Here is a 14,480-nt window from a genome sequence, read left to right as displayed (position 1 = left end):
CACTAGGGATCACCAGGAATGCGCAGTCCTTCCGCTTGCCACTGTGCAGAACGAACACCAGGAAGTTTTCAATTTACTTTCAAGGTCCAAACTTTTATAATTCGCTAAATTCTGACATAACTAGCTCTCCCTCCTCCGCTTCTTTTAAAAGAAAGCTTAAAGAATTTCTTCTTTCTAGGTATTAACTTCTGTAAGGCTGTAATTCTTAACTAACTCACTCTATATGTGTGTATGTGAACGCGGTCAAAGTTAATTACCATAAGTCCATATTGTAATTCTAAGATAAGATTAGTTATTTTAAGTGAGGAAGCCTGACTTGTTATAAGCCTCGTGGTTTCTTTCAGGTTTTCTCGCCATTTATTTTCTTTCATCAATTTTCTTGATTTTTTTTCCCATCTGTAAATGTTATATATATATATGGCAAAATAAATATTGCATTGTATTGTATTGTATCACTCAATTAACTTCATTTGTTTCCTTGTGCTTCGAATTTACAGAAACTTTTTTCCGGAATGATTCCTTCTACTGTATGAATTGATTAAAATAAGCAAAGACTTCAGTTACTTTATTTATTTATTTTTTTCATTAGTTTATTTTATTTTAAATTATCTTAAGAATTAGTTAAAAAATCAATAATTAGTTATGAATAGCTTTTGCAATACTGTATTTGTTATAGTCATGCAAACAAAGCTCGTTGCATAATGAAGCATATAAACGGTGCACTTGTGGAAGAAAATCAGTTTTGCACAGGAAAGCGAACCAAAGGCATATCTTGCTCTTCATACAAAGGATAATAAGTTGCCAAAAAAGAGAGGGGGGAACGGGTAGAGAAACAGTTTCCAAAACGCTCCCCTCAAATGAATGTTTCTTCCCTTTAGAAATGCAAATCTTGAACACTTTGAGATAAAACATTTCTTGATTACTTATGGTTATTTAACGTAACATTACCATATACCTTTAGGGGTATACGTGTCAAAGCGATGTAGTGCGTCTGGTTTAAACTGTAGTTATATAAACCCCTATATCAAATTAAAGCTTATAGAGCTGGCTATCAAACTATACCAAGAATTTTTAAATAAAATGAATTGCCGAATTTTTCACGACCTCTAAATGTGAACGTTCGAATCACCTTTTGAAAGATACAAGTCAAAGTGACTTTTGTTTTTCGCTATTTGCTCCTCAGTTTCAGGACCCAAAGCGCTAAAAAGACGTGTCTGCATTTTGCCATATTCAATTGCAGTGAAAAGTTACAAAACATTTTTCGAAGTTGGTTTAAAAAAAATGTGGAGTGATTGCACAAAAATCGCTCTCGGAGAAAAAATATTTAGAAAGGAAAAATTCGACTTGTTTTTTGTTGTTCATATGTTAAACTAGCTACTGTCCAAATTTGAAAACAAACGAACAAATTCCCTTTGAGGTTTAGCTCTTTAAAGTGTCCCCTTCAAGTAAAAAAATTGATTTGAGAAAACAGCGCTAAAAATTCAACAATTCATTTTGTTTCAAAATTCTTGATATGGTGGCAGAAAAATGTACCATTGCACGATGTTTATGATGCTCTTTTCAGCGTTTTAAGCGGAACAAGAATCTTTGTGGACCGAGCAAAGAAATCTGAAGGGAACTTGAGGCAAAGAGTGTACCGGGAATGGAAAAGCTACCAGCATGAAGTAAAAGAAATCCATGCGCCATTACTCGCATAGTTTTATCGTTGTGCATAGTTCACGCTTTAGTTCACACCATAGTTAGCATACCTCTATTGTTACCTTGGTTACCTGTTCGCTTCGCGAGTGTGTTAGTTTTGCATTTTGATTCTCTGTTGAATAAACGTGGACGCTCGTTCGAAGTTTCTGCCCTAATCATTGGTGTGGTGGCAGCGTTTCGGTTCAACGGACCCACAAAAGACGTCAAAGTGTTCTTTTCGCCCCTTCGATCGATTGTGTCTGAATTTCATGAGTTTAACTCTTCAAGATGACTTCCCATAGAGCGCCGAAACAGTGGTCGCTAACCTCGAACGAAACAATTACTTCAATTGAGGCTTGGGAGAACAACCTAAAGTATATTTTGTCCCTCGATCCTAATTTTGCAGATTTTCTTACCGATGGTTCGTCCTGGGGTAAGAAAACGAATGCTTCGCCTCTTCGCGGTTTCTCGAATGATCCTGAATCTGTTCCTGCGGCCCGAAGAAGAACTGCAGCTCAGAAGGTGACACATCTGGAAATGATGCTTGGTCAAATAGCGAACTATTCTCCAATTATTTCTAGGAATTCCATCGTTAAGAACTCAACTTCTATAAACGGCGTTTGGCAAGCGATCCGACAGCATTATGGCCTTCAGTCCACTGGTTCACGGTTCTTAGATCTCGTGTATATTTCTCTGAAACCTGAGCAACGTCCAGAGGATTTGTTCCAAAGCTTGATGGCCTTCGTTGAGGATAATCTTCTCACAACTTCTAGCGGTATTACTCATCACGGTGAGGCTCCTGTGGCCGACGAGGAACTTTCGCCTTCTCTAGAAAATTTTATCGTGTTAACTTGGCTTCGTTTGCTACATCCAAACCTACCTCGGCTTGTCAAACAGTGCTATGGCACTGAGTTACGTTGCAGATCTCTCGCTTCCGTGAAACCGGAAATTTCCCAAGCACTTGATTCACTTCTCGACGAGCTTCACACCAGCGATGAATCTAAAATCCTCCGCTCTGCTTCTCAAACGGAACATCGCGCATCGTTGTGATTGTTGTCAGAATTCCGACCCAGTGGAGTCTCCAGTTCCCCTAGACACACCCGTGATGCAGAATTGTGGCCCTGGTGTCCTTCCTACAATGGAGTCAACCGTTTCCCGACGTGTTAATATATCCCAGTCTCCGTTTCTTCACGCCTCTTTTCGTCACCATCCTTTACGTTTAACTATTGATACTGGCGCTGAAACGAACATGATGAGGGCTTCTCTAGCCAAACACATCGGTGCAAAGGTCACTAAAAGCACCCAGACCGCCCTACAAGCTGATGGTCGTACTCCGTTGTCCGTGGTTGGTGAGACCCGTCTCCAGCTGGTTCGCCGTGGCAGATCCCTTATGCTGGAGGCCCTTGTTGTAGAGGACTTAGACGTGGATATACTAGCTGGGACTCCCTTCATGACTTCAAATGACATAGCTGTTCGCCCTGCCAAACATGAGATCATTATTGCTGGGTGTGATGTAGCATCTTATGATTCTTCTCAGATCTCTCAAGCCCATCATGCTGTTAGAGCCTGTCACCTTCTACGTGCTCCTTGCGCCAACACTACTGTCTGGCCTGGTGAGTTCCTTGAAGTCGACGCCCCTTCTGAGTTTCTTAAAGATTCTCCACTCGCCATTGAGCCTCGTACTGACTCAGTCTCATCTAATCACCGTAAACCTACACACGCATGGCCACAACCCGTCATCGTCCAAGCTGTCGGGGGTAAACTGAGACTTCTCAATGACACTGATGAGCCCTTGCTGATTCGTAAGAACGATCAGTTCTGCCAAGCGCGCCTGACCGTTCCTGATCCTGCTTCAGATCCTTCTCCGGTCGAAACTTACCCGGCACCGAGTATGCTAACGGCACCTCTCCTTACGCCTGCCGAGTCAGTGTCAGTAGATCCTGATGGTTTATTGTCCTCCTCTCAGAAAGCTTCTTTCAACTCTCTTCTGAAGGAATTTCAAATTGTCTTCGATCCTCGCATCCCCGGTTATAACGGAACAGCTGGTCCCATCAAAGGAATTGTGAACATGGGTCCTGTAGAGCCTCCCCAGCGCAAAGGCCGCGTTCCACAGTACTCGCGAGATCAACTTGATCTGCTCCAGAGCAAGTTCGATGAACTAGAGGCTCAAGGTGTCTTCCGCCGCCCCGAAGACCTGAAGGTTGTTGTCGAGTACCTCAACCCTTCTTTCCTGGTGAAAAAGAAAAATGGTGGCTTTCGCCTGGTCACAGCCTTTACCGATGTAGGCCGTTACAGCAAACCTCAACCTTCGCTAATGCCAGACGTAGATTCCACCCTTCTAAAGATCGCCCGCTGGAAGTACATCGTGGTCTCCGATCTATCCAAGGCTTTTAATCAAATTCCTCTTTCAAAGGATTCAATAAAGTATTGCGGCGTAGTTACCCCTTTTAAAGGGGTCCGCGTCTACACACGTTGTGCCATGGGTATCCCTGGTTCCCAGACAGCCTTAGAAGAGTTGATGTGCCGTGTCCTTGGCGACCTCCTACAAGAAGGGTGCGTTGCTAAGATAGCCGACGACCTTTACTGCTGCGGGGATACTCCTCAAGAGCTCCTCATGAACTGGCGGAAGGTCCTTTCCGCTTTAGACCGCTGTAATCTGCGCCTTTCCCCCGAAAAGACCGTCGTTTGTCCTGCCTCCACCACCATTCTCGGTTGGATATGGTGCCAAGGCTCTATCCGTGCTTCACCTCATCGTGTAGCTGCTCTAGCGTCGTGTGAGCCTCCCAAGAATGTTCGCGGTCTCCGCTCCTTTGTTGGTTCCTATAAAATGCTTGGACGAGTCTTGAGTGGCTGCGCTAAGTACCTCGCTCCTCTTGAGTCTCTTGCGGCTGGCCGCCAATCTCAGGACACAGTGACCTGGTCTGATGAGCTCCTTGTATGTTTCTGCTCTCGCCAAGAGGTGCTTACTTCCAACAAATCCATCACCCTGCCAAAGCCTGAGGATCAGCTATGGATCGTAACCGATGGTTCCATCAAGATGAGTGGACTTGGCGCCACCCTCTATGTTCTTCGCAACCAGAAACTGCATCTCGCCGGCTCCTTCAGTGCTAAGTTCAAAAAACATCAAGCCTCCTGGTTGCCCTGTGAAATAGAGGCTCTGTCTATTGCTGCCGCTGTCAAGCATTTTGCTCCTTACATAATCCAAGCCAATCCGAAGTCTTATGTCCTAACTGACAGCAAGCCTTGTGTACAAGCCTTCGAAAAGTTATGCCGGGGTCAGTTTTCTTCCAGCCCTCGTGTGACGTCTTTCTTAACAGCAGTTAGTCGTTACCAAGTCTCACTGCTCCACTTAGCTGGCTCTGCGAACCTCCCTTCTGATTTCGCCAGTCGAAACGCCCCTGCCTGTGATGTCCCCCGTTGCCAGGTTTGTTCATTCGTGTCAGAAGCTGAGGACTTGGCTGTTCGCCCTATTTCTGTTCAAGACATACTGTCCGGACAGGCCTCTCTGCCCTTTACAAGTCGTGCCGCCTGGCTTCAAACTCAATTAGAGTGTCCGGATCTCAGACGAGTTCACTCTCATCTTAAGCAAGGTACTCGTCTCTCAATGAAATTGACAAACATCAAGGACGTCAAGCGTTACCTGAACTCAGTCTCCATTTCTCGTGACGGTCTCCTTGTTGTTAGACGAGATGAACCTTTTTCTCCGCTAAGAGAGTGTATAGTCATCCCTCGCTCTGTCATAGATGGCTTTCTCACCGCCTTACATGTGAAACTGGACCATCCTTCGCGCCACCAGATGAAGCTGGTTACTCAGCGTTACTTCTTCGCGAAGGACCTTGACAAAGCCCTGGACCGGTGCTCCCAGTGTTGCCACCTGTGCTCTTCCCTGAAAAAGGTTCCCTCCGCGAGACTACAACCTCCTTCACAGCCACCTGTTTATTGGATGATGAGCGGCGCGAATCAATTCGTAACGGTCTTCTCCGCTTATGCCTTGAGCTGCGTCCCCTGGCTGGTCCCCCTTCCGTCGTAAGAGTAGATCCCGCTCCTGGCTTTTCCGCATTGTCAAGCGATGAAACTCTTCGGCAATATGGTCTTGCGTTGGAGGTCGGGCGTATCAAGAACCCTTATAAGAACCCTGTGGCTGAAAAGTGCATTGCCGAACTTGGGGACTAACTTCTACGTATTTGTCCAGGGGGTGGCCCAATCTCCCCCCTTTCCTTGGCTGTGGCGACCGCTAATCTCAATACCCGTATCCGCAACAGAGGATTGTCTGCCCGAGAGATGTGGCTTCAGCGCGACCAGTTCACTAACTGGCAGATTCCTGTAACAGATCTCCAGCTTCTCAGAGAGCAGCACTCCTCACGCCTCAGAAACCACCCAGTTAGCGAGAGATCCAAGGCTCCTGGGCGCAGTCCTCCCACTTCACCGTCTGTTGAAGTAGGCGATCTCGTTTACATTACCTCTGACGGCTCCAAGAATCGTGCTCGTGATCGATATCTTGTGGTTTCTGTTGAGGGCCTGTGGTGTAATGTGCGGAAGTTTACCGGTTCTCAGTTGCGTTCTACCTCTTATCGCGTCAAACGGTCTGAGTGTTATCGTGTTCCTGAGCACGTTGACCCCTCGTTCAACCACTCCCGTCGTTACAACGCCGATTCCTATTGTGAAGATGTCGCCGTGGAACCTCGTAGTGATGAATGCTTTAATGAGGAAACCAATCCTGTTCCTGTACCTCCGCCCCCTCCTAGCCCGTTTGTCCCTGTGGTTGCTGTCGAGCTCGCTACACCTCCAGATCCTCAAGCAGCTGACACTTGTTCAGATTCCGAGCTTTCTCCAGCTCCGGAGGGAAACGCTCCCCACTTCGCTACGGCTGGTCCTCTTGCAGATTGAAGAGACTCTCTTACTCCACCCCTGTCAGACGATTTCAGTGTTCCAGTCTCCGAACAAACCTCCTCCTCTGCTAGTTCCGGTCCACGCAGGTCCAGCCGTTCAACTCGCCGCCCCGCTTATCTTAGTGACTATGTAACTTAGTTGTGAACTGCGTAATTAACTTTCGTTTTTGTTTGTCTCCTTAAGCTGTGCTACTTCGCCAGTGCGCTGAGAATTTTACCCATTGCACGACTGTCATTTTTCCTGTAGTTTAGCTTCGCTTTGCTTTGTTGTTCCTTTTTTTCTTCATTTGTAAGCGAGAGGAAGAAGAAGTCACGCCATTACTCGCATAGTTTTATCGTTGTGCATAGTTCACGCTTTAGTTCACACCATAGTTCGCATATCTCTATTGTTACCTTGGTTACCTGTTCGCTTCGCGAGTGTGTTAGTTTTGCATTTTGATTCTCTGTTGAATAAACATGGACGCTCATTCGAAGTTTCTGCCCTAATCATTGGCGATGATCATATTGTTGGCTGCTCATCAAAGTGCATCGTATACCAGGCATCAAATTGTATTGTTGTTCGCGCCAATAATAGTAACAACTTACAAAGAAACAAAAGGTGATGGCGCAAGGAAGTTGGAAATGCATGCTTCTAAGGTTTTAAGGTTTTTATTATTGTGCACTATTTCAATGGCTCCCAACAAAAGGAAATTACAATATATAAGAAAAGTAATATAAAGATAGCATTAAATGACATAAATGTGAAAAGTAAAATGTGCGCAGTGACCAAACGAGCTTAGGCTTTCGAGTTGGTCACTGCCACGTGCAATTAACTGGCGTATAACGTGCAACTAAACAGCAAAAAAATTAAAGAATAATAAAAGTGCAATAATAGAAACATACTACAATTTTTACATAAAATCACATCATTACAATGGCTTATCCTGCAGCGTCATTCAAACAAAATTGAATGCCATGAAGCAACCACAAAAGCTAAGTTAAAGCATGCAGAGTAGAAGAGAGGCACCACGTTGACCTTCTCAACATGGCGAGTATGCCAGCTACAATACACGAATATAAAATTGAATATAATGATCCAGTCACAAGAAAGGACAAAAAAGCTTGGTTTAAAGTAGACGACATTACTTAATTAACAAAAGAAGAGGAAAATAAGTGGCAACAGATTTGTCAAAGTTGAAAGTCGACAAGCTAAATCGGAAAGTCACTTTGAAACTTACAATGTACATGGGTTACTTCCAAAGGCAAGTCGGAAGGAGAGTGTTCTAGATGCAAGCATACAGCAAACAATCTCTGGTGAAAAGATAAATGGTGACACTATTTACTTCTACTTTCAGTAGTTAAGTGATAACTAAGCGGCATGATCGGAAGTAAACTTAGTTGGCTTGGGAAGGTCATATTTGTATCCCTCTTTGGAGCACAGAGGCCATGCGTATAGAAAGTACCTTGGCAATAAGTCCTTGTGGGAGTACAAAAACATTGATACTGGTACACCTGCCCCACAAAGAGCACTGGTTCCTTCTGATTATAAGTATCCTAAACCTTTGTTTTTACATTTATGATTCCACTAGCTGCCAACCTGACTCGTATAAGACTGTCTTGGAGACGATTAGAAACAAATTCATTAGAAATGAATGCGAGCTATTATCTTCTGAGGAAAGTGCACTTTTCCAGGAAAAGAACTGGGACAAAGATTTCCCCAACTGCCCAAAAGAACAAAACCTACTGAGGTGCTTTTACTCGCTTGCTTGCTGAGAATTTAATGTCCAGTGTAACAGTGTAACTCTGCTTATATAAAGTTGGATCACACGTGAAAAAAAATGGCAAGTGATTTGCTGAACCCTGCAACAACTGAAACCAACAGATTTCAGGATTTCCCTGAAAATCTACAGTGGATGTTTAGAGATAATGCAAACCAAAATGAATCGCCAAAAAGTAACCTTGACAACGAATTTGCCAGTGCAGGTCTCAATTACCGCCAGCCCACGAAACCAAAAGACGGCACCTGCTTATTTCGTGCAATAAGCAACCAACTTAAGCATATGGGAAAGCCCCCTCAGACAACATCACAACTTCGCACTGATGTGGTACGCTTTCTGCGAAGTAACCCAACCACTCCTACCAGCATTCACTTCAGAGAATTTGTGAATCATGGTGGATGGAAGATACACCTTAAACGGATGTCCATGGACGGCAAGTGGGGCGATTATATTGCCTTACTGGGCCTGGTGAATATGCTTGATGTTCACCTGGCACATCTAGGTTACAAGAGACAAAGTGTGGTTCCCATGAATGGCCAAGATGACAGAAGAGACAATACAAAACTGTCATCCATGTCAGGCAGTGACAGCAAAATCACCAGAACCTCTTCGTATGAACAAACTTCCCAGTGCACCTTGATTTCGCAGGACCATTCCCAAGTGGAGATTACATAATGGTGGTTATAGACGATTATAGCTGTTTTCCTGAAGTGAAATTACTGATCTCAACATCTACCAAAGCGGTTATACCTAAACTAGTTGCCATATTTGTAAGACAAGGAGTACCAGATATTTTGAAGAGTGACAATGGCCCACCCTTCAATGGTCATGAATTTGAAGACTTTCCTAATTATGTAGGATTCAAGCACGGAAGGATCACACCATTCTGGCCTAGAGCAAAAGGTGAAGTTGAACGTGTAGTACAGACTCTTGAGAAAAAAAAATCAGGATTGCTCATATAGAAAGGAAGAATTGGAAACAAGAGTTATAGAGATTTCTGCGCCAACATCGCGTAACTCCTCATTCCACAACAAATGTCTCTGCTGTGAAGCTCTAAACAACAGAAAACTCAAGACTCTGTTACATGAACCACCAATCACTTGATGCAAGCAACAAAAGTTTATGTTTCATGATGCATCAACTAGCCTCGCCAAGAGAGATGCTATGCAAAAGCAGAAAGATGAAGATCTATGCTGACAAAAGGGCGAATGCTCAAGAGAGAAAGATCAAACCAGGAGAGACTGTTCCTATGAAACAACCTAAACAGAAAAAATTGAGTACACCATTCAACCCAACGCCTTTTGTTGCGGAGGAGACGAAAGGATCAATGATCAGAGACTGTCACCAGAAATTCGTCAAACTTTAACGTTGTCCCTGAACATTTTGTGCAGGACAGTGGTAAAAGGAAAAATGGTGTAGAGATTCCCACAACTGTTGAAAAGACACCACTGGTGCAGCCAAACTCTGATGATACCAGGAAAGAGACTCCTTTAAGGCGATCACAAAGGCAAATCAAGACGCCTGTTATATTACATGTTATATGAGATTTCTGTCAAGTAGACTGGAGTTAAGAGTACTCTTAAAGTTTTGTTCTTTCATGGATTGGCATTTAAAGAACTGTTTTTGTTCAGAATATTCCATTAGTTTTGTACTCAGTTCATTGGTAACATCGAGACATTAAAGGAACTGTTTTTCTAACAAAACGTTTCAGCTGTGTATCGTTGTTTTGTCGATTAAGAATGTTGATTAACGGTAGTTGGAAAGTCAACTGCAAAGCCTTTATATCTGTTTCTTTGGCCTTCGGGGCTGAAGAATATCATTTTATTATATAGCTGAACTGGTCCGCGATGAAAAGGAGCATTTTTATTGGCTCCCTGAACGGTCCGAATTTTCCTATACAGACCGTTAAGATGGACCGCTAGCGTCAAGTGTTTAGCGGTTACTGTTTCAGTTTTGACAACGCAAAGTAAAAACTGTTTCCAATTAACTTTATATAGTAGGAACTGTCGGTTTAAATCGTGATGTCGGAGTTTTACTCCGAGAGCACTGACGAAGGAACGAAAACAAGCTCTGAAGACAACAAACTCGACGAAGAAACCAAAGAAAATTCCGTCGACAAGGCCTCAGAGTACCGCGACTTCATTGAGCAACAGCAGGCCAGAAGCACTACAGAGAAAACCAAATCTGACCTTAAAATATGGGGAAAATTCTGCCACCAGCGGAACGAGTTCAGAAAGATTGAGGCCATACCCTGGGTGGAACTTAATTTGCTGCTCTGCGCTTTTTTTAAAGATGTAAAAAAGAAAAATGGCGACGAATACGAACCTGGAACTCTGACTTGCCTGCAACGAAGCATCCAGCGTTATCTTAATACCCACGGGTCACAAGTTAATCTCATTCAAAGTGACGAGTTCAAGCTATCCCGAGAAGTCCTCAGTGCAAAAAGAAAACAGCTTGTCCTGGAGAGAGGGAAAGGCAATCGTCCACAAGCAAGCCGAGAAGTCACCGCTGTTGAAGAAGACAAGCTCTTTGCCGAAGGAGAATTTGGCGAGCAAAACCCGGTTGCTCTACAGCGCACAGTTTGGTGGCTCCTGGCTTTACATTTTGGCTTTAGAGCAAGAGATGAAAGTAGAAGGCTTCTGACCCGGACACGGGCAATGAAATGCTGGTCTGGAAAGCTGAGAGAGGCTTGAAGACGCGCCAGGGGCAGGACAAAGCAAGTGGTCACCGAGCATTTTATCCTACTGCTCAAGCTACTGATAACGAGCGATGCCCAGTCAAGTACTATAAGCTGTTCAGAAGTCACAAGCCCATCGAGATGAATCAACCAGAGGCACCATTCTACTTGGCCGTAAAACATCAAAGAAAGGCTACTGATGCAGTGTGGTACAAGAAAAGTCCGTTTAGCAAGAATGAAATCGGGAAGCTACTCACCAAGGCTGCCCAAAATGCTGGTTTGCCAGGACGCGTTACCAATCACTCGGTTCGAAAGACCTGCATTTCACGATTGCTGGATTCAGATGTTCCTGAAAATTACGTCGCCCAACTGAGTGGACATCGAAATCTGAAAAGCTTAGATTCATACAAATCGGCTTCCATTCAGCATCAACGAAGAATGTCGTTAGCCCTCAGTCGCTCAACAACCACAAGCGAGCTCCAAGCAGTTGGCAATACACAGGCAACATCTACAGTGGAAAGTACCAGTATGACGACTACAAAAGAAGCCGGATCGGCTATTTTTCAAGGAGCAAATTTCCAAAACTGCTCGTTTAACATCCAGATTACGAATCATGATCAGCCACCGCTTGGCAAGCGCCGAGCCATTTTAAGTGACGATGAAGACAATTGAAATGCAAGTTTGACTACAAAAGCTTCAATTTCATCTATTTTCATTCATTCCATAGTCACTCTTTCTCAAAAGTTGACACTTTTAAACATTCAACACTTTTAAGAAATGCATTTTCTTCGGAATCTCAAATGAGCTAAATTTTCATTTTTCGAACTTTTTCACTTCGATTGACGAGACATGTCAAACTTTCGTGTCAAACCTTGACCAATAAAAAGTCGCCTTTTCGTGCGCGAGCCAATCAGAATTATTCCACGTGGTTTTTGTTTGTGAGTACGCGTCAGCATTGAGAAGGCTTCCTTTCACTTTTTCTCGCACAACTTGATCATAAACAAGTTTCACGCGGACTAGAAAGCAACCGAGCGGGAAAGCCTATATAATAAAAACCTTATTGAACTAGTTTGCTCGGTCCGTATTGGGAAAATATTGGTCTCGTTCTTTTTTTGCAAGTTTATGGACCTTGCCTTCGGCTCGGTCCATAAACTTGCAAAAAAAGGAACTCGACCAATATTTTCTCAATACGGACCTCACGCTAGTTCAATAACATATATATATTTGTTCATAGATCAAACCTGGCCACTTTGTTAAAATGTGCCAACCGAATTACCGGACACGGTTTTCCCTTTTGTCGTCTATCCCATCACAGTAAGGTCTTTTCTCTCCGTCAGGATAAAGTTGCCGATAACATTTAAAACGGCGTGCAAACTGCAAAGATGCGATTAAATTTGCTTATACCTTTGACCATTTCTGTCGTGGGCGAGTTGGTTCGAATTTGGTATCCGTCGCAGCCCAAAATGTGCCATAGATGTGGGGATGTTGGCCATGTGGCTGCAAAATGTGCTTTGCTTTGGTGTTTTAATTGCAAGGCGCCCGGACATCGCATTGAAGATTGTACTTCACCACCTCTTTATTCTATTTGTTTAGGTGATGACCACGATGTTTCTGTTTGCCCCTTCATACTATACAGCGCAAACGTGGTGAGCCAGGATGGCGATTGATCTTTTAAGCCTGATGAGACCATTTCTGAACCGGCCGCGTCGCCCTCCTATGCCAGCGTGGCCTCTCGTTCTCCAGAACAAGTGGAGGCCATTAAGGCTGCCAAGGCAGCGGGATCGGCTTCCAGACAGCCATCATCAAAGCCATCCTCTAAATCGAAATCATCCAAGGATTCCAAGAAGTCAGACTCTGCTAAACAACAGCAGCCCAAGAAGCCACTGAAGAGAGCGGCTAGTGAACCTCCGCCTTCCAGTATCCAGAGATCGTCCTCGGACCGAAAACATGCATTAGAAGAAAAGGCAGAGCGTGAGCTTGAGCACTCGCGGGAGTGCGGCTCGGGGCGCGATCGAGACCGGGACCGCGAATGCACATCTGGTCACGATTGGGACTGGGATCATGATCACCATCGTGACCTTGATCACTCTCGTGAGGGCGAGCGTAATTGGTCTAGTCGTAGGCATTACCATCACGATCACGATTCTACAAAGGAGGAGGACTCTGATTACGAGTTTGTAAAGGTTAGGGCTAGGCGTCACTCTAGGGGCTAGCAGCACCAATGTCTTTGAAAATTGTATCTTTAAATGTTAGGGGTCTTGGCACCCCTGCTAAGCGATTCACCGTTTTGCGTGAGCTTAAGCGTCTGAATTATGATTTGTTTTTATAACAAGAAACAGATGTGTCTACTAAGAAGCTCGCAGATGAAATTTCCAGTGTTGGCCTGGCCAATGTTTTTGGTCATTTGGGAGAGGCAAATCTGCTGGTGTAGCTTTATTTGTCTCTCCCAGATTTTTACGGGCCACATCTCTCGCTTTTTATTTGATTCTGACGGGCGCGTTTTAAGTGCATTGGTGCTACTAGGGCCTATGAGTCTTAATGTTGTTAATATCTATGCTCCAAACACTGTCTCGGAGCGGAAAACCTTTTTTGAGCATCTACATGATTATTTTCTTCCTAATGGATCTCGTGTTATTGCTGGTGACTTTAATTGTATTGATAGCAAATTAGATCGTCATTCTACTAATACTTTGCTGCCGGACAAAAAGTGTCATCGATGTTTGGCGCAAATTGAATCCGCACGGTGTTTCTTTCACTTGGTCTAATTCTGATTACTCGCTGGCTTCTCATATTGATCGTTTTTTGGTGTCTTGTTCTTTGTTTAAATTTGTTCATTCAAACAAGGTTTTACCATGTGTTTTTTCTGTTCACGATTTTGTAGTTCTCGATTTTTCTTTTGATGGTTATCCCCCAGTAACAAAGGGAGCCTATTTGATTCTGTAGGAGTACCTTCTGAACGACTACGTTAACAACAGGCCATCCAACTACGCGGCTTCCTTGGTTAAATATCAAACCGCTGCCATGCACGAGGCTGCAAGTTGAAACTTAACACCTTACTGTGAATCGTATGGATGCTACTCAGCACCGACTGTCTTTTAACTGCATTCTGTTGAACATGACCTTGTGTTGTTGTCAGTATAATTTGGCATGTCTTTGAGAACGAAACAATATTAATTGATCAGTAACTTGAGTGAGTGGATGCCTATGCATTAGTTACAATGTAACCAATTGATATTCTTTTTGTCATATATATTGTTATTGGGGTAAGATAACAGTAAACAAAGAATCAGGTTTACTCCTCACTTTGTTGTAGTGACGCAGTACAGGTGGCAGTTTTACTTTATTTAAGATTAACATCATTTTTCTTCATCGACCTTTTAACAGGGAAATACCTGCCAACTCTTACGCCCGCGGGTTGAAAACTTCGATCTCACACCGGCTCACGCTTGCTGGTCCATTTCTCATGCCTGATTGAAAAAT

The 14,480-nt window shown here is 43.8% G+C and overlaps 1 protein-coding gene and 1 pseudogene across 1 annotated transcript in view; both read left to right on the top strand.

Moving 5' to 3' along the window:
- Window positions 1-1,965: 1,965 nt before the first annotated feature.
- Window positions 1,966-6,867, top strand: LOC146483604 (uncharacterized; annotated as a pseudogene).
- Window positions 6,868-11,015: 4,148 nt separating this feature from the next.
- Window positions 11,016-14,480, top strand: part of LOC146483591 (uncharacterized) — a 99,939-nt gene continuing 96,474 nt past the window's right edge. Inside the window, exon 1 of the mRNA XM_085105775.1 lies at window positions 11,016-12,098. Coding sequence (XP_084961901.1) covers window positions 11,142-11,672 — 531 coding nt within the window. The 5' untranslated portion in view covers window positions 11,016-11,141 and the 3' untranslated portion in view covers window positions 11,673-12,098. The remainder of the gene's footprint in view (window positions 12,099-14,480) is intronic.

The sequence above is a fragment of the Pavona decussata genome, unplaced genomic scaffold, assembly GCF_977016875.1.
Source record: "Pavona decussata unplaced genomic scaffold, jaPavDecu1.1 SCAFFOLD_38, whole genome shotgun sequence".
Taxonomy (NCBI): Eukaryota; Metazoa; Cnidaria; class Anthozoa; order Scleractinia; family Agariciidae; genus Pavona; species Pavona decussata.
This window is presented reverse-complemented; position numbering and strand designations above follow the sequence as displayed.